Source organism: Drosophila persimilis, unplaced genomic scaffold, assembly GCF_003286085.1.
Source record: "Drosophila persimilis strain 14011-0111.01,24,50 unplaced genomic scaffold, DperRS2 tig00000732-arrow-arrow-pilon, whole genome shotgun sequence".
Classification (NCBI taxonomy): domain Eukaryota; kingdom Metazoa; phylum Arthropoda; class Insecta; order Diptera; family Drosophilidae; genus Drosophila; species Drosophila persimilis.
Genome location: NW_020825345.1, coordinates 690,151 through 709,697, shown reverse-complemented (window position 1 = coordinate 709,697; position 19,547 = coordinate 690,151). Strand labels below are relative to the sequence as shown.

General features: G+C 43.7%; 3 protein-coding genes and 3 long non-coding RNA genes across 7 annotated transcripts; 1 reads left to right on the top strand and 5 right to left on the bottom strand.

The window, feature by feature from the left end:
• Positions 1-4,554: 4,554 nt before the first annotated feature.
• Positions 4,555-6,792, bottom strand: LOC6603899 (3 beta-hydroxysteroid dehydrogenase/Delta 5-->4-isomerase). 2 transcript variants are annotated; one of them, XM_026992315.1, is made up of 4 exons: positions 6,775-6,792; positions 5,564-5,972; positions 5,225-5,500; positions 4,555-5,162 (listed from the first exon to the last, which is right to left on the bottom strand). In XM_026992315.1, the coding sequence occupies exons 2-4, from the start codon at positions 5,907-5,909 to the stop codon at positions 4,555-4,557; spliced, it is 1,230 nt and encodes a 409-aa protein (XP_026848116.1). In that variant the 5' UTR covers positions 5,910-5,972; positions 6,775-6,792. The 2 variants fall into 2 exon arrangements, with proteins under 2 accessions (XP_026848116.1, XP_026848115.1); XM_026992314.1 differs by lacking the exon at positions 6,775-6,792 and having other exon boundaries at positions 5,564-6,267.
• A 1,314-nt stretch (positions 6,793-8,106) lies between these two features.
• On the bottom strand, positions 8,107-10,561 carry LOC113566499 (protein rogdi). Its single transcript, XM_026992380.1, has 7 exons — positions 10,453-10,561; positions 9,872-9,993; positions 9,431-9,502; positions 9,211-9,342; positions 8,993-9,150; positions 8,590-8,920; positions 8,107-8,175 (listed from the first exon to the last, which is right to left on the bottom strand). The coding sequence occupies exons 1-7, from the start codon at positions 10,481-10,483 to the stop codon at positions 8,107-8,109; spliced, it is 915 nt and encodes a 304-aa protein (XP_026848181.1). The 5' UTR covers positions 10,484-10,561.
• A 1,531-nt stretch (positions 10,562-12,092) lies between these two features.
• Positions 12,093-13,837, bottom strand: LOC6603347 (troponin C). The gene is made up of 5 exons (XM_002028308.2): positions 13,747-13,837; positions 13,552-13,669; positions 13,417-13,473; positions 12,951-13,202; positions 12,093-12,472 (listed from the first exon to the last, which is right to left on the bottom strand). Exons 1-5 carry the CDS (start codon positions 13,756-13,758, stop codon positions 12,444-12,446), a joined length of 468 nt encoding a protein of 155 aa, XP_002028344.1. The 5' UTR covers positions 13,759-13,837; the 3' UTR covers positions 12,093-12,443.
• A 1,546-nt stretch (positions 13,838-15,383) lies between these two features.
• Positions 15,384-16,186, bottom strand: LOC113566486. The gene is made up of 3 exons (XR_003409109.1): positions 16,123-16,186; positions 15,904-16,053; positions 15,384-15,787 (listed from the first exon to the last, which is right to left on the bottom strand). It is a non-coding gene; the product is annotated as an uncharacterized LOC113566486 (long non-coding RNA).
• A 182-nt stretch (positions 16,187-16,368) lies between these two features.
• Positions 16,369-17,268, top strand: LOC113566484. Its single transcript, XR_003409107.1, has 3 exons — positions 16,369-16,860; positions 16,919-17,130; positions 17,208-17,268. It is a non-coding gene; the product is annotated as an uncharacterized LOC113566484 (long non-coding RNA).
• Positions 17,080-17,596, bottom strand: LOC113566485. The gene is made up of 3 exons (XR_003409108.1): positions 17,419-17,596; positions 17,181-17,355; positions 17,080-17,117 (listed from the first exon to the last, which is right to left on the bottom strand). It is a non-coding gene; the product is annotated as an uncharacterized LOC113566485 (long non-coding RNA).
• Between the last annotated feature and the right edge of the window lie 1,951 nt (positions 17,597-19,547).

Below are 19,547 nucleotides of genomic sequence, written 5' to 3'. Positions count from 1 at the left end.
ACAGATGGTGTGCACTGTTGATCTGTCGGGTCGGTGATCGATCTTCGATCTTTGATCTTTGATCCTTCGACTGTACTGTCGTACGAGCAGTCTGACTCGAATCTTGATTTTTGGAGGCAGCTGTGCCCAAAATTACATCTTTGTAGCGCCGCTGGCAACTTTTGTACTCGTATTATTTGTGAGACAGGTGTAGGTCGACCGGACAACCGGAACTGGATTTCTGAATCTAGATCTGTATCTGAATCTGAATCTGAATCTGAATCGCAGAAATAGTTCTGGGCGTGTCCCGTGTCCGCTTAAGAGACAGCTTTAAGTGTAACGTTGAATTTTCTCTAGCATTTCCCTGTTAACGTTCGTTACGAGTAGTGCAAATGCTTTATCCCATCCCTGATTTGTAGTTGTAGTGCTCTATTGTTAAAGAACTTCATCAGCAGCTACTATACCAGATCGCAGATCGCAGATCGCCGATCACAAGACATCCAGCATCTATACGTACGAGTAGATACATATATTAACTATTGGTATACCGGATCAACTTCAACAACAAGCAATGCGTCCTTGTAACAAAATCAATTTCAGTCAATTAGAAAATGTTACACCAACCAAACAAAGCACAGAGAGCAACATAAAGACAACAACAACAACAACAAAAACAACAACAGCAGCAACAAAAACATAAACACAAACAAAAGAAACAAGAAGAACATTTTTTAGAAATAAAACAAAACAATGAAAAGACAAAAAAGAAAAAACAGTTTTCATTATTTTTTTACTGAGGCGCCGTCGGAGGAGGACGAGAACAAAGGCGACAGAGGAGCGACGACACTCGACGGCGCAGGCGCAAAAGCTTTAAATTGAACAAAAATAATTAAATAAATAAATAACAAGAACAAACATAAACATAAACATAAACATAAAGATAAAGACAAAGAGGAACATTGATAAAAGTCAAAAAAGTCTCATTTTATATAGGGAACGAAGAGCGAATATTGAATAATGAATAATGAATAATGGATAATGCAGAAGAAAGAGCGAACAATTGTGTGTATAAAGAGTACGCCGTAAAAAATTTTTTTTTTAAATAATGTACCCATACTTTAAGCTAAATAAATACATACATACATATATGCAGTTTTCAGTCAAAATGTCAATTGGTGGTTAAAGCCGGGAAAGCAAAGCAAACCAAAAACAAAACCAAAACCAAAACCAAAAGCAAAACCAAACACGCGGCACTAACAGACATAAGGTATAATGTAAAATATTTATAAAGTGGAGGAAAACATTAAAATATAGATTGAAACTGAAGACACGACACTGAAGATGAGAAGAAGTTACGTAGCTACCATATACGAATTGCTTTCCGTTTTTCTCTTATTATTGACTTAAAAACATATCAGTTCTAATTATGTGTATGAGTATGCCACACCATCAACAAATACGATACAGTTACAATTACAATTACGATTACGATAACGCTAACGATAACGATTACGACTACGACTACGACTACGATAATGAAATACAATTTAACTAATGTCTAGGCGCTAACGATCGAAGAATCTTTCTTTTAACCGAACCACAACACAAACAAAACAAGGAGACAGACAGACACTTGAACGTTGAGGCCTCGCTGAGGAGCGCATAGCTCTCTATGCGCCCTAAAGGCTCTTGGGAGGCGGGAAATCGCAAGATCGCAAGATCAAAAGATCGATATCTTCGAATCATACAGCATACAACCATACACATTGTGGGCCTTCTACACTTTGACGTGCTTTTATATGATAGCAATCTTATACTTACACAGGACATTTCTATCCGCAGTTTTTTTGTTTTTTTTTTTATAGACTTACATATGTACATACACCACAGACACCAAGACACACACCGCGCACACACACACACACCCACACACACACTACACGCGACAGAAGAACACGGCATATACATGTATGTACGATGAAGAGTACTTACATACAAAAGAACCTTCATACGAACGATCACTTGACTATTTTTGCTATAAGTAAGAAATTCCCCCCAGGAATGTGTCAGTTCGATGTGGCAGAACTCCTGCTGACAAACACCTTTACTATATTGACAATATCTCTTATATATTTTACACTATACTATATGGAAAATTATATATTAATATATACAACAAAATGAAGGAAAGAAGAAAACCAAAAACCAAAACAAAAACAAAAACAAAATGAACAAGTACGAGAATGAGTACGAGTAATACATAAACGAAGACAAGGCGAAGGCGATGGAGAAGGAGAAGGGGAAGAAGGCGAACGTTAAAATTGTATTTACATGAAATGCGTAACGTAATGCGTAACCAAGCAAAATGAAATCATTTTAATACTTTATACACATATAAAAGTCAAAGGAAGTCTTTTGAGAAAGATAAAGATAAAGATAAAGAGTTAGAGGAGTTAGAGAAAGTCGTGAAAGGAGCGGATCAGGAGACGCAATTCGATATTCGTATGAAACTACAAGGCATTCGACAACACGAAGATGATGATGCAAATACATTTATTAAGTGCCCCGAAGCAGGGCCCCCCAGTTTGTAAGTATTCTACCTATGTAAGTAAAGTAATTAAGGAGCACAGGACGAGAATCAATTAAACTTACATACAACATACCGTATGGCTATACTGTCTACAGAGCCACGAGCTCGAACAACTTTCAGTGCGAATACTTTAAAAACACACAACCAAATGAAATGATATGATATGATATATGAGAATTCTAGCGAGTAAGTCCCAGACGGACACATTGAGATGATGGGTTGATGGGTTGATGGGTTGATGGTGGATAAACGATGTTGGATGTTGAATATTGGATATTGGATATTGAATTTGGTATGTTGGATGCGAGATTCGAAATGTTGGGGCGCAGGACGCGAGATGCGGGACGCGGGAGGCAATGCCAATATGTGTATATAAGGTCTATACATATATATAACATAAACTGGTACAGTACTACACTTACAGCAAACTATACAAGGTAAAAATATAATAATTAAACAACCAGAAACCGCAACAAGCAAACGGAAGTAGAAGCAGAAACGGAAACGGAAACGTAAACGGAAACGGAAGGATGTGGACGGATGATAATGATGATGATGATGATGACACATACACATAAATAGAAGCATAACATGAATTTAATAAACAATTTTTTTCATTTCTATTAAGAAATCCGGTAACGAATTTGTATATTTACTACTACAGACCGAAAAGAAGAGGCATAAAAACCTTCATAGGACACCCGCTGTCCCGTATATACATATAAAACAAAATGATATATATATATATATATACATATATATATATATTATATACATAGTTATATAACCAAGAACAACAAATAAACATATAGTTAAATTCAATAATGTTAAGCCTTCGATGAACCGAACAGAACAAACCAACTGGCGGATACGCATGCTGGTGGTTAAAGAAATTCAATTATTAATAAGGACCCTCGAGCATCAGAGCCGATCAGAGCAGAACTATGCGGCCACCACCACCACCACCACCACAACCACCAACATCCCAGCCACAACATCAGCCACATCTACACACCATCTACATTTATTAACAGATGACACCACACATACACGCCAAAGAAGAAAAGGGAGGAACCCACTCGGACGGCAGCGAAATTGCATAAGTTTTTAGCAAACACCCGAACGAACGAACACCACACCATACCACACCACACCACACCTCACCGCATCTCACCCACATAGAGATCCAGCAGTACACACTACTCACATACATATATGCAGGGTAAAGAAATGACAAGAATCACTTTGTTCACCATGTGCCACGTACGCGGATTGGGTGGGATGGGCGCGCTAGGTGCGAGGCGAGAGAGGGAAGGCAAGAGAGGTAAGAGGAGCGACAGAGAAAGAGCAGGTTAAGATCGGCCGAACAGCAATCGCATATGGAACCACACTCCCACACACACACACACACACACACAAAAACAGAAAACATAAACAGAAAACTAAAACATGATTTTAAACAGAATGAAATTAAATAATGGCATAGAGTTAAGCTATGGAACATAAGTTTAAAAAACAACGGCAAAGAAACGCTCTAGAGCAACAAAAAAATAAAACAACAACCAACAAAAAAACAAAAAACCAAGACAAACAAATATATATATATATATATGAAATAAAAATTATAATGAAATAACTGAGAAATAAATAAATTAATTCATAATGATAAATAAACAAATATGAACATTGTTCAAAAACATAAGAGATCATGTGTATTTATTTGGGGTGGGGTGTGGAGATCTGCGATTGTACTTGGGGAGTTTGAAATTTCCAGAAATTTCCCACAAAGAAGACTCGCACAGAAATAACAAACAATAACCAGTTTATTGAACTCAAGCGGGGGGGCAGTACATTACATAAAAATCAACCTTCAATATCAGATATCCCGTGCAAGACGTTGAAAGTAACTTAATCATAAACAACAGCAAAAAAAAAAGAAGATACCACTACACAGTAAGCAACATTATCCGAGGGATCTATAAATCTTAGCTGGACTTCTTGAGCTGCTGCTGCCTGGCCTGTTGCTTCTGGTCCCACCATCGGGCATACCACTTGGCACTACGCTCGGCGCTGGCGTCGGCATCAAACAGTGGCATGTAGTCCATGTGTATCGCTGCGCGCAATCGGTTGTACATCAGCATGGAGGACGTGTAGGAGGCGATGGCCCGGGGAGAGTAGTGCAAGCGGTATTTTGTGTAGGGATAGGCGACGCGCACCACAACCTCCAGCAGGAAGGCCAGGAAGAAGAACAGGAAATGGGGCACATACCACCAGCTGGTCTTCACCTTGAACCGCTCGCCGAGCAGGGCCATCTTCTGGATGAAGCGGGAGACGTCGTTGATGCCCGTGTCGTCGGTGACGAACACTGGCAGGCCATTGACCGCCTTGCTGGACACCTTAAGGGCCTTGTAGGCACAGAGGTGGCCCCAGGCCACGTTGCCGGCGTATACCAGCTGCTGTTTGCCCCCGACTCCGGCAATGCGCGGGAATACCCAGCCACGCCTCGACAGATACTCAAAGGTATTCGTAACAAAGTGGGAGTCACACTCCCCGTAGGTCAGCGGGGCACGGATGGCACAGGTGGCCAAGTAATCTGCCAGAGAGTTTTAAATGAATGACGCTCCACGACAGCTAAGACAGCAAGCCAAGACTCACCCTGCTGGTTCTGGAGTGGGGCTCCGTTGGAGTTGAGTACGATGTTCTCGCCCCGCAGCTTGCTCGAGGCGTATCCTGCAATCAGGAACTGGCTGTCCTGCTCCCAGAGCGAGGCCCCGTCCAAGGTGGGTGTGTCCGTCTTGGATTCCGTTGAATTAATGACGGCCGAGAAGGTGCTGCGGCCCTTGAAGGGCACAAAACACACGGACGTGCAGCTGGTGTAAACCAACCGCTTCACATTATTCTGGATGCACAGGTCCACAATGGCCAGGGTGCCTGGGATAGATTGGTTGATTGTGGTTGATTGGAGATGGCACTCTCAAGCGGACTCTCACTTACCCTTCACATTCACACGGTCCAGCTCCTCGTAGTTGGGGGGATACTCGATCTTCACTGAGGCCGCGCAGTGGAAGACCCCGTCCACTCCGGCGAAGATAGGGCCGAGGCTTTCGCGATCGACGCCAATATCGCCCACAAATGTGCGCAGTATGGACGTTTCCGGATGGCCGATGTTGTTCTTGTAGGGCACAATGTCCAGCGAACGGACTTCCCTGATGCCCAGCTCCTTGCGTCGCTCCAGCAGCTGCTTAATGAGGTGCTGACCCAGAAATCCGCTGCCGCCAGTTACGAGGACCACGTCGCCGGCACCGCCACTGCCACTGTTACTGCTACTGCTGCTGCTCATTGCTGCTGGTTTGGTCTCGTCTGATAGTTAATGGGAACTGGTTGGGATCGCAAGTAATAAGTGCTGCAATTAGACCGAATGCAAGTTAAATTTGTGTGAAGTTTCCGTCAGAATAGCTTTAATTGATGCACCATGAGACGCGTCTGTCGCAAGTGGTCGACATTGTCATAAACCTGGGCATATAAGCCATTTAAACCAGCTCATCACGGCCTTCTTCGAGGGTCAGCAAAGCTTGTTTCGGAATGACTAGGCGGGTTTTCGAATGCTCGTCTTACGTGACGCTCTGCTACCGGGATAGCAAAGGTGATATACGAGTATTGCTCGCTCGCATAATTATTTCATGCTCTGTCTGCCGGATTACTCTCATTATCATGGGGGGAAAATTGGATTTATTCGGCATCTACTTTTACGACATGCAAGATGCATATCATCACTTTTCCTCTAACGTTCATTTTGAGCTTTCGATTTCCTCTTTGTGTGTTACTCGGCCACGGTCAACATTTTTATGTGATTTGTTTAGCAGCACAGCAGCACGGCAGTCCAAAGGCCAGCAACTTCTTTTGTGCAGACTCCAATGAAACACTCGCGGCAGAAAGCCAGCAGCAACATCGAACAAATGCGCTAATGCTGACGCTGGGCTGGCTGGGCTGGCTCCGGCTCCGGCTCTGCGGTTACAACACATGCAGCACAATAATTACTACGAACTGGTTTCCATGTCTATTTCGACATGCAAACGTCAAAGCACTTGATCTAGGCACATGGACTATTAGTGCAAGTACAGAAGTCCATTGAAAACGGCAACATACTAACAATCCACAGGTTGAAGTACCATTAAACCAACTCCAAAATCGGAGATTCCGCTTACCACGAGATAATATGCCTTATAAAAGTAACAATCCAAACGGTCTGCTTGCCGACTTTGAAATGTCTGATGGCCGAAAACAGACTCTCAGCCAGCCACAGCCAGAGCCAGATCCACAGGTGAGCTTTCATGAGCTTTCGATAGGTAGCACCGCTTTCCTATCGATCGCTAATGTCGATCGATGGGCGCGCACCAGGTAAAAACTTGAAAATGCTGGTAAAATGTAATTTTTATTCAACAACAATTAAATGGGTGTGGACAGTAAGTACGCTTAATGTTACATAAATAGTTGTCTTCATTTTGTTTTCCCCAGGCATCGTGGGGTGTGCATAGGCAATTGCAATGTTCAATAAGTACAGTTATAATTGTTTTCGTTGCGTTTCTCTCTTTACAAACTCTTCAGGTTACAAACATTAGGGTAAACGAGAAGTAAAAGGCCGTCGATACAAATGACTTTGGATTACGAGTTAGGATTAGAGTTTAGGATTAGGTGCACTTAACCATTAACAACAGATATACAACAGGTATACGGAATACGGTTACGTTTACGATTACAAATACGAATACAAAACGGTGTTTAGTACAATTAAAAATTCTGTTCACATTTCGGTTTGGTTTATTACAGCAATATCATGTAAATGCCAATGTAAATGTAAGTTCATATATGCAATATATGCTATATGCGGCTGTATATAGTTGTAGATAAGTAACTCCCTCTTAAGTACTGTACGACTGGACTGTATTGACTGCACTGCTGGCATTGATTACATTGCGCGGGCAAACATAAATAGTGGGATACGGGGTAAATTAACATTAGATTACAGATTACAGATTACACATATGAATAGACTATAATTATCTATCAATTTCAATAGTTAAATATACAAAAAAAAAACACATCTCAGTTTTCATTTATCATTCTAATGCTATTTAGATGCATTTTGATGCATAATTGGAGTGACGTGAAGCGATGAATTCTGAACTCAACTCAAATTCCATGGTATGGTAATAGTTATAGTTATAGTAATAGTAATAGTATTATAACATGAATGCTGATTGTGTACATTAAACTAGCTGTATGTTGTCGTGTATATGTGTATATAGAAGTATATATGTATGTATGCTTTCAAGTATATGTATATAGTACGCATAGCTATTATGGGCGTGCCGTTTCCAGTAGCAACATTTCAACTAACATTATTTACTTTGCTATTACACGTACGATTCTTTATTAGCTATTATTGTTGTTATTGTTTTTTGTCGCCATTCCACAGTTTTCGGTTAGGGTATCTAGGGTATCCTTCCAGCCTGCTATCCTGTCTGCCAGCCTGAAATTCAGTACGACAATGCCGAGGGCGACCGGGAGCCGACTGTGAAATCTTTATACACCGAAAACACAGAAATCTGCGGAAGAGTTGAAATGTCAAATTAGAAATACACAAATAACTCATGTTCCTATGTCCATATCCATATCCATTTTCATCGCATGCCATCCCCTCAATTTGCCATAGTTGCCAATCTTCATATGGGCCACTTTAATTGCCGACTTGCGTCACAGTCAAGAACAGAACTGCAGCACGGCCCTGGCAGGCGGCCAACAACTAAATAAAACTTGGCAGCATCTTGTGGGTGCCGAAAATGGCACACCATGTGCTCTACTGTGCTCTACTGGGTCGGGAGATGACGATGACGATGCCAATGAGTTATCAGTTCAAGAGCAAACGTCCTTATCAGAGCAACGTAATTCCCAAAATGAAGTAATTGATGTGCTTATCCGTATCTTTCATTCTAGGGGATCTCCCCAGCGGAACACTTTACCTTGTCTTTTAATTGCTGGCACAGTTTCTGGCCATTCATCAGCAGCAGCAGCACATCGTTAAGCCATTGTACAGAGGCCTCGGCCTGCCGGGAGTCGAACCGCATCGTGCCCTGGTTGTTAAGCAGCTGATAGACCGCAATGATGAGCTTGTGGCTTTGCAAATAGAAGCTGACCGCCAGATCCTCGGGGAGGTTGGGCACCAGCGACTTCATGTTTCGCCCCTTGATGAGCTCGTCGATCGGCTTCTTCTTAGGCACCAGCAGACTATTGCGGCCCCGCTGCAACGCATCCAGAATGTTGCCTATCACATGCAGTACTTCATCGGAGGTTCTGTCGTGTGTAGCATGAGGAAATGAGTATTAATAACCTCGCATCTCGAAAACAATGTCGAATGTGACTCACTTGAAGTGATAAGAGTCATCAACGTCGTCAATGTGATTGATTGCTGTCTGTAGATGATTAGCGGCATCCTGAACCTGCTGCAGCTTCCATGGCGAGTCTTGTGTGATTGAGGTACGTTGCGTTTGGCTTGGAGCTTTGCACAGCTTAAAGCTAATATCCTGCAAGCACACACGATTAGTCATACATAGATACATCGTATCGTGATAAACTAAACTTACCGCCTGTGTTATGGCATCGCCCGTTAGGGTTAGGACCGCCTTCAGCTGATCGGGCGACACGGTGAGTATGAACTTTTCAGTCTTCTTTCCCTCATTTTCGTAGAGCGGCACAGGAAATCGATGCGCACACTCCTCCAGTGGGGCACAGGTGCGATGGGCCGGTTTGGAATGGGTGCGAGATTAGCTATCTCTCGGAGTTGTTGCTTTGCATAGTACTTACCACCAGAATGGTTCGCAGTTGTTTCAATATCGCGTGTACTTCTTGCCGCAGCACCCATTCGAATTCAATTTGCTGCGGCGGGAATGTTTGCATATTTGTTTGTGGGTTTGTTCGTATGTTTTGCGATAGCGCCAGAGTCATACAACAGAGCAGAGAACAACACAGCACAGCACAGCACCCAACCACCGCCACAGAAATAGGTCGTAGTCGTCCCACCAGACAATGGCACGTTCCGTGAACAAATCAATAGTCAGCATTTGGAGGGTTGCGAGGGAACGAAGGAAAAGCAGACATAGAATCGATCAATAATCAATAAGTTTCTATAGGGGCACGCACAATGATTAACCCGATTAATTGCACTACATTTCGGCAACGGCACTCGGTCCGTCCGTCAGTCCGTCCGTCTCGTCGATCGTTGTCATGGTTTTTTAATTTACGTACCAGATTCAGGGCCTCCTCCCGCTCCGTGTCCACGAGCATTTTCATTGCGCTCTTCGGCTTTTTCCGCGCTGGGATGTATCTGCGTTTGTTCTCAGCAACGCCAGCAATTTGTATTGTGAGCGCTGTAAATTTTGTTATTATTTTAGTTGTTGTTGTTTAATTAAAATACTGAAAGCGCTAGTGTTGATAAACGTGCGAAACTGAGTGGGAGCACTTTGGCTGCCTAACCAGCTATTTTATAGCTAGTTTTATTGCTAAACAATTTAAAAATTTCAATCAGCTGGAAATCGTGATTTTTTGACTATGCTAAATTGGACTGCTAAATTTTGCTTTGTGTTCTAGATAACGAGCCAATACTATTATTAGCAAATAGAATTTTAAAAATTGTTCTAAACATTTAACTTTTCAAGAAAGTCAGATCTGACTATAAAATAGCTGATTTGGCAACCATGGTGGAAGCACTGCAATGTCGCTGTTATGTGCGTGCTGTTAACGCACTGAAATGTCACCGATGGGCTGCTGCAAGCTGACTGCTGTGACACTCGGTTGTGACTGTTTGAAATTCAAAAATTTGTACTTACGTTTACGGATTGGCGGGGGCGTTGTCAGCATAGCCGTCTCCGGCACCGTGTTCAGGACATGTTGGTGGTACCCGCTGCCACTGCGCTGGCGGTGGAGCGGCTGGAACGACCAATTCGTTGTGGGGCTGAAAAAAACAAGTAGAGAGCGCAGGAAGACCACGTACTGTTATTATTTAAAATTATTTCGATTTGTTTGCGTTGGCGAATTGAGTTTGCGTTAGATTTCGGCTTGATTTGATTCAAACTCCGGTGCTAATTGGCACACGGCAGCTGTTGTTGTATTTGTTGTGTGACTCACGTCACACGGCGTCCCACAGCTTTCTGCGCTGACGTCGACGTCTGGTTTCCGCCGAACAACTGCAGAATTTACCCGATTACCCGATTCGAACGAACTGCATTCGCAAGCGCATGCATATATGCATATATGCATATACGGCGGGGTTCCCATCGAATCGGATCCACTCCGCTGCGCTCCGCGCCGTGCGGAGACGAGACGGGACGGGTCCGATCGGATTGCATTGAATCACTCGCTTCGCGGCTGCAGCGCGTGTCAGCACTCTTTCAGACATGGCAAGAATTACAAAATCAACTGCCTGCCCAAAAAACAAAAAATAACAGCTTATCGAGCCACCAAATGCTGGCCAACACACACATGCACACTCACTCAATCACTCACTCGCTCGCACTGACACACGCACAAATTTACAACAGCCAAGCCGTTTATCAGGTCCATTTTTGTTTTATAATTTATTTGATAAGCCAATGTCAAGAAAAATGAAAAGGCCACAAACAAGAGTATCGCATCGGATTGACTGGGGCTTTTAAAGCATTTATGCCATCATAAATTTTATAGGCACGACCGTTCCGGCGGTGGCGGCGGCTGCTTTTAGCACGTTCACATTCTTTTTGGCCAAAACAAACAGAACAGAGTTGTTATTATATAAATAACGGTGGGCACTGGAGCACTTTCTTTTACCTCTGCGGCATATTGGATGGATGACTGGACGGATGGTGATCCCCTCGTACTCCTGCTGCTCTGCTGATGAAGATACTCGTACTGCTGCTTCTTTATCAATTGCAAACACTTGTGGCGCGTACTACGTACATACAAACATACATATACATATGTATATATATCACGAGACAATGTCAAAGGCACGGCGGGGTGTTGGTGCTGTTGGTGGTGCTGGTTGGTGCTGTTGTTCGGGAAAATTTGTGGCCCCTTTGGGTTTTGTTCCGTTTGGTTGGTAGTAGAAGAAGAGGTAGGAGGTAGAAGCAGAAGCAGAAGCACAAGCACAAGCGGTACGTACGCTCTACGCTGAGCGCTCAATGGCAGCGGAGCCGATGGCAGCAGCAACGGCAACGGCAACGGCAACAGCAACGATAGCGACAAGAGCAGCGGCAACAATGACGGCTGACGGCGGACGGCGGCGTCCGAGGCCAATGCTCGTTTGTAGACTTGTAGAGTTAACGTGGTTAAAAGTTGTGGAAGCTTTCGGCAGCTTTCTTCAGCTGCTGCTCAACAGCTCGACGGTTGCTTGGCGGTTGTCGGTTGGCGGTTGGCGGCTGGCGGCTGGCGGCTGGCGGACTGTGGCTTTGGGCTAGCGGCTGCAAGAAGTGGACAGACAACAGGTTGGTGGTTTGTTGTTATAGCATAACACTTTATTTTTTGCATACACAGCATACCGTTGTTGCTGCTCTTTTAGTATAAAAAAGTAGTACAAAAGTTATATTTCTACTAGTATTTGGCATTATTTTGTTGGATTTGTTTGCACCTCCGACCGAAACACAAGATAATACAGGGTAGGAGCGGGGGGGGTGAAACAAGTGTGCAAATATAAACAGTCAAACGTGTGCCCAACAGGTGTATAGGTGTGTTTTGGACGCGGGTGTGTGTAAGTGTGTGTGTCTGGGCCTGTGTATGTGTATGTGTTGGTGGGCGTGGATGTGGGCGTGGTCGTGGGCGTGGGCAAAAGACGCAGTGCGTCTATTTACTCGCCGGTCATCATCTCCATGAATTCTGTAAATTAAACAAAATGACAGACATTAAACCGATGCCAGAGGCGCATATAACAACCGCTATATGCATTTAAAAATAAATACTCGAATTCCATAAACACGAGAGTGGAATATAATGAAACGGAGGCGAGAAATGTGTATGGAAATGATGTGCCACTCGGACGGCGGAATCGAATTTGTATGTCGCGCCTAAAAATAGCCAGCGATATGCTCCATGAGAGATGTGATCAAGTTGTCATAATCGAGCGATCTCAAGATCACCACCAGCATCGCCAGCATCGGCAGCACCATCATCATTTTCATCCTCAGCTGGCCCCAATGATCAGAATCGAATTTATGATCGCCAGATTGTGTGGGTGGTTGGCTGTGTTGGGTGAATGGGTGTGGATGTGGGTGTGGGTGTATATATGCATGGGGTGGGGCAGCGAAACGCAAGCCACTAGAATGAATGAAAATACTGTGTGGAGGCCGCGACTCACCGTCGAAATCCACTGTACCGGAACCATCACTATCGATCTCCTCAATCATCATGTTGAGTTCCTGATCGGTCAGCTGATCGTCGAGCTCCTTCAGGATCTCCTTCAGGCAGGTGGTGGGGATGAAGCCGTTGCCCTGCTTGTCGTACAGGCGGAAGGCCTCACGCAGCTCCTTCTGCATGGCCTCAGCATCCTCCTCCACAATGAATTTGGCAGCCAGCTGCACGAATTCACCGAATTCCAAGCGACCAGACTCTACAAAAGTCAAACAGATTCATATATGTATAATTAGCTGCCGAAACTGCTGGAAACTGCCGGAGCCGAGTCGAAAATACAGCTAATGATCGGGCGCAAGTTTACGATGATAATAAATCACTGACACCGACTAAGTGAAATTTGATCATCAATACTGGCCAGGCGATAATGAATCATATTTTCACTCATATTTTCTGAACTTTAGATCACTTACTGTCCTCATCGACCTCCTCGATCAGTTCCTCCAAGATCTTCTTGTCGAAGGGCTGACCTACAAATTAATCAAATGGGACAATGTTAGGTGTTAAGGTGACATCACAGGACTCCCAATCGCCAATTCCGCACTTACCCATCAGACGGAGGATATCAGCAACCATTTCAGTGGGAATGGAGCCCGACTTCTGGTGATCGAAGCTGTTGAATGCCTTCTGGAGCACGGCAATCTGCTCGGGGGTAAGATCTTCATCCTGGTTCAATCAAAAAAAAAAAAAAAACACACTCAATTAATATCCCATTGAGGCGAAACGCTTTGGTGGGGCCTTACGACGCTGCTCATGTTGGTGCTGTTTGCTTTCTGTTTAAATTTCGATCCGTATCTGATCTGATCACAATCTCACGAGCCGATCTCCGTGGAATCTTCGTACCTACTACGACGCTGCGCGGATGCGTTTTCCAAAATATAGCACAGAAAGAACATCGGGATCGCCTATCTGAACTTGCCACATACAGAAACCCGAACACGAACACGATCCCCGAACGTCCGATCGTTGGCGTATACATACATACATATGTAGCGCTTTCCACGCCGATGCCTGTATTTTATTGTTTTTTAGAAATAACTGTAAATGCGCTATCGGAAAAAGCCGAAATAAAACGCCTAGAGCAGATCCCAGCGTGCTCGTGGACAAAGGAGAGGGCGACGCCCGACTGAAAGCCGTATAGTGGTTTTCCATGGATAGCGATCGCAGATGGAGTGGGAAGCGAAAGAGCCGGAGAAGACGCCGCAGAAGCTGCATATGTGTTCTAGCCAGCTATAATGCGATGCGTTGCGTGTTGTGTCCATGGAATCAGATAAACAAACACACACACACATGCACGGATCCGTCTCCAACCTGTGGAGAAAATAACACTCGAGCATGCATGCTCGCTGCCTTGAGCATAGGTATTCCCAGGTATTCCACGGTAGCTTCTGAGCAATTCTTAGGTGCGCTTGCTGGCCAACATGCCAGTCCAGAGCACATGGGGCATGAAGTGGGTGAAATCCATGCCCCGAATAGTCAGAACTTCGGCTACGTCACTGCCTGGTTTCCCCACAATCTCGCGTCTGGTCTGGCTTGTCCTATTTTCCACAAATATATGTAGACATAAAATGTATCCCTTGCCATATGCTCTAAATAAATTTCAGAATATGCGGAAACTCTTCAGATCTGATCGTAGATGCGTCGGATCTGCATCAAAATCTCAATACTTTTTGTATCCGGTACTCGAAGATTTTATTTCAACTGTTCTCTTGATTCCTACGATCTCATCTTGTAATGAACATGACACATCCAGATGCACCACCATGACACCGCCCTTCAGCGACCCGAGCTCAGCGGAGGACGATCTCTCCTGGAGGTTCTCCTTTCGCTTGCCACCATTGGGATGACGGAGATCAGCAGACTGTGCCCCACTTGAGGGCCAGCTGGAATGACATCCAGGTCAAACGAGCTCACGTACAGCATGTGCAGCACCTTCTCCTTCGCACCCTGATTTGAAATCATCATTATATGGATCTGTAGATTACTCTTTTGTGTTGGTAGTGGATGTGTGTAACAGTCAGAAGGAAACGTTTCCGACCCCATACAGTATATATATTCTTGACCGCCGTCAATAGCCGAACCGATAAAGCTATGTCCGTCCGACTTTTTTGACTCCTAGCTCTCAGAGACTCCTGTGATTTGAATCAAGTTGTTTCAAAATTTTGCCATGCCTTTTCGCCTCCACAAAGGACGAAAATAGCATCAACAATTTTGAATATACGAGAAAACTAAAAACGCAGAATCATAAAGAATGACCATAATAGTTCTAATAATATCCAAAAACTGAAAGAATCAAAACACCAAATACTTGGTTTATAAATATCGTCGGAGCCGGCCCCTCCCTTTTCGGTCTTCCTTTTTTGTTCTGCTCGTCCCAGGTCTCGGTGGCCGTGTCAATGAGGAATTTCTCAACTCAACTCGATGACACCATCACCACCCGCGTTCATCCAGATCCAACAGCAAGCGGCTACCGTAGCAATTTGGTTGGGACTCCCACCGTCCCAGCAGCATCAGGAGCACACGACTGGCAAGACCGTCTTTCGTCGTCATCGCCGCCACCTATAATCATCTGCTTGTGATCCGCCATCTCATTTGGCCCAGAAGAAACGATTCTTCTGCCTGTTTCTTTTCCCGCCAACTGGCAACAGACTGTTTTTTGTATATGAAAACACTGAATTCTGTGCTATAAGGCGCCATGAATGCAGTTGCTAGAGTGCTGTTAAGGCACATAGTGTGCTGTTGGGCGCAACATGTATTATTAAGCTTATCCTCCAATGAAATTAACTGAAATAGACAAAAACCAATATTATTAAAATTGTGCTGCTTTTAGAAATGGTTATTTGATATTTTAGCTCTACGTGCATTATTTTATTCTACATGGAAATATTGTGGAATTTTACCAATTGTTGATAGCCAGCTTTGATAGTTTCATACAAGCTAGCTTTGACAGCCGCCGTCTTATAGATTCTTAGCGCCCAGCTTATAGTCTCACAGCAGTAAGCTTGTCTTTCTTTACGTTTTTCGTTCTTGATTTAAGCCTTCATTTAAGCCTAAATCATATTAAATACGATACAATTTGTTTAAGGTATTTATTTTAAGAATTATATGTATAGTTTTACCTTTTCCCTCAGCCATCATTTTTTACGCGCCTAAATTGGATTTTATACCCGAGTGGAGGTGGATGTGTGCAACACCAAGAAGAAAGCGTTTCCGACCCTATATGGCCGAGTCGATACTATAAGATGTAGAGAAACCATTAGCTGGAAAGAGGTTACAATAACTGCAAATTCAGAACAACAATTAGAACATAACTAACAAAAAAAAAATATAAATTAAATCAAAAATTTTTCGTTTTGCAGCACGTATAGTATGAGCTTCGCAACTTTCTTCGCCGGAATGAGGCAGGCATGGCTGAATTGCATGTCATGGTACAGCACTCGACAAAATGGGGTGCCGCACAATGCACCCTCCACTCTCGCAGCTGTTGGCTCACGCACACACACAAAGCTACAACAAAAAACAATATGCGAACAGGTGCACAGAAAGCAAGGAAAGATGTCGCGCAGCTAGAGGGAAAATTCGATACGAAATAACTGTAAACAAACAAAACGTCCCTTTGCTTGTTGTTTTTGGGGAGGTTCTGCTTATGCGTAGAATGTACATACGCATACATACAGATGTACATACCCAGCGGACCAAAAAACGATAGTAAAACAAAACTTACATAAAATGTTCGCGAACGGACTAAGAAACGATACAAATCCGAGAGCGATGACTGAAGTCTCGCTAAATGTTCGCAGACGGACTATGAAAAGAGCATTTAGCGGATGAGGATTTCCCAAACACCCAGCAGTCATGTAAGAACATTTTTTTATATTGTCCAACTCAATATTTAACAACTATTTCTAATTATAGCTATCTTAGGCAAACTAAATAAGATGTATACAAAAAATGTACCTTATTTTAAATAAAGTTCATCGCAAGACAGCGGAAATTGTGGCTCTTCGCTTAGAAATTTCAGATACCAAGTCGAAGCTTTGTGAAACCCTTATGAACCATTCCAGATAATCGACTAACGGGACAGCTTTGAACAGAGTTTGCTGGAAGAGCGGGACTTTAAAAATGGGGTAAGTATTTTGCATGAAAATCACGAGATAAATTTTACTAATTTACTTACTTTACTTACTACTACTATTCTGTACAGATCTCAGAGCTTTAGATGTCCAGCGAGGAAGCGTTCGACCAATGGATTCGTAGCTCTTGGCACCATCTTTCTTGCGGACAAGGTCGCACGACAGTGTTCTTGGCGTGGCACAGAGGCCAGGAAATGTATTAGGGGCTTGCGCGTTGCCCTAGCAATCCGTAGTAAATATTATTTTAAAATTGTGCACAATCGCAATTGACATATCGCTTACGAAGTTTTTGTCCACTGGGTAGTATGAATTTGGAGGGGTGTGTGTGTGCTTGCAAAGGCTTTTTCGCCGCTAGCGGGGCTTACAGCATCCATCCCTTGCTTTCTATGGGGCAGGAACGACGACCAACATACCATCGCTGTATATGTATGTACATGCGTGCTCCCTTCTCTCTCTCCCTCACCCTCTCCTGTGTATCTCTCTCCCCAATAACAATGAAAGTGCGATTGCCTGCCATAAAAATGTCTATTAAGCTGTCAAGTTTTGACACTCATAAAACCATCAAACAAGTCAAACGAACAGGTTCACAGCAAAATGTGTACGTTGAACGGCTGTCAACATTTTTCGGTTCATCCTGGCGGGTTTCTGCCGCCTGCACACACAGATGGAGGCACACTCACTTGGAGGTTGTGTGTCGTAGGCCTTTCATATTTTGTCCCGTCCCCAAATGCCGGGAGACATATTTATGGGAAGTAGCACGCTAGGACACCCTGTGCGAACTGTTTGTCAGGAGGACCAGGGCAGGAAGTTTGCTGAAGGGAGGAATTCATTATACTATTTTTAGTCCCAAACTTGTGATGGCGTAAAGGGGCCCTGACAGACCCCCATCCTCATCATAAATAAATTCGCCGCCATGTGGTTGCAATTCTACTGCATTGCATGAAAACAAAAATTTGGTTTTTCTTATTTTATTTTTTATTGATTTATGAGCTACGGTAGTGCATTAGTGGAGATGATTGGATAATTATTCGATTGGCAGGACTCTCCCGATCACGAAAAGACATGCCACGCCCCGATCGCCTGCCGCATAGCTGAGATATAGCTTACAGAAAGCTATATGCTTGCATGATGCGGAAATCCACATCTTCGGAAGGCTATATCTCAGGCAAATAGGGCTAGTTCGGCGAAGGACCTACCTTCCCAGGACAGTGGGGATTAACCCTGTCGATTGGCATCAAAATCTCGACCACGAAAATGACGCCGATTTTTGGCAAATTTAATGATGTAACCATCATGATTTTTTGCGAAAATCGTGATGGAATGGATATCCTTTTTTCTGGTGCCAATCGGTTGGCAGGACTCTCCCGGTCACGGAATGACATGCCACGCCCCGATCGGCTGCCGTTTAGCTGAGATATAGCTTGCAGAAAAAACCAGTATTTGCATGATGCGGAAATCTACATCTTCGGAAGGCTATATCTCAGCCTAATAGGGCCAGATCGGCGAAGGACCTATGTACCTTCCCAGGACAGGGGGATTAACCCTGTCGATTAGCACCAGCAGAACAGAAGCGCACCACTTGCAAGATCTGAACCTAACAAGCCATCGTCATCCTTCGACCTGGCCATCGACAACTATCTCAAGGACCTTGGCATGGCAACCAAGGCAGGAACTACGCGGACTCCTAGACTTTAGATAGATCTCGTTGCTGTTAGTTTTAAGGATATAAATGTTTTCCACTTGTGTATATATTTATACTAGGTTATGTTATGATGAATAAAACTATTGAAAAATCATCCTTGCTGTATCCTGTATAGGGGAATCTATTCCGATTAAAAAAATGCGTGTCACGCCCCGATCGGTTCACAAATAGCGTAGAAAACCAAATATTTTTTGATTGGGGAAAATGTCCTTGATCCTTGAAAAGGACTCCATTAATTCAGGGACATTTGTTCGACCACAGGGTGCCGTCGCTCCCCTAGATCGGCCCACAAATAACCAAGAAAACTAGATATGTATGGTTTGGGTTTCTATAGTCCTTACCGAAGGATCTAGGAGTTTTTCTGATCACGGCGGGCCATGGCACGCATAGATCGGCTCACAAATGAGCAGAAAAACAAGATATATATGTCTGGAGCAAATATCCTTGATCCTTGGTCCTTGATATGCATTAGATCAAGAAAGCTATTCCGATCACAGGAAGCCATCGCAAGTCCCGATCCGACAAGAAATGGCGGACTTATGCCATAAACAACAAATTACAACAACAACATCCAGTTATTACAACAACAATCACTTTCCATTTGGGGCCACTCAAAAACGCGATTTTTCGATTTTCAGATCTGGGATACCAGGCGAACAGAAATCAGCAGAAGGTCGCTAGTTTTTTTAAATTTCTTTTAATTTTATTT

Coding starts and splice junctions, on each gene's coding strand:
- LOC113566499 (XM_026992380.1), bottom strand. CDS start 10,483: ATGCTGACAACGCCCCCGCCAATCCGTAAAC. Junction 9,503..9,871: donor GGGAGGAGGCCCTGAATCTG/GTACGTAAATTA, acceptor TTCCCGCCGCAG/CAAATTGAATTCGAATGGGT. Junction 8,176..8,589: donor GCCAGCAATTAAAAGACAAG/GTAAAGTGTTCC, acceptor ACTCTTCCGCAG/ATTTCTGTGTTTTCGGTGTA.
- LOC6603899 (XM_026992315.1), bottom strand. CDS start 5,909: ATGAGCAGCAGCAGTAGCAGTAACAGTGGCAGTGGCGGTGCCGGCGAC. Junction 5,501..5,563: donor GGACCGTGTGAATGTGAAGG/GTAAGTGAGAGT, acceptor AATCTATCCCAG/GCACCCTGGCCATTGTGGAC. Junction 5,163..5,224: donor CCCACTCCAGAACCAGCAGG/GTGAGTCTTGGC, acceptor ACTCTCTGGCAG/ATTACTTGGCCACCTGTGCC.
- LOC6603347 (XM_002028308.2), bottom strand. Junction 13,203..13,416: donor CGAGGAGGTCGATGAGGACA/GTAAGTGATCTA, acceptor TGACTTTTGTAG/AGTCTGGTCGCTTGGAATTC. Junction 12,473..12,950: donor CGGTACAGTGGATTTCGACG/GTGAGTCGCGGC, acceptor TTTAATTTACAG/AATTCATGGAGATGATGACC.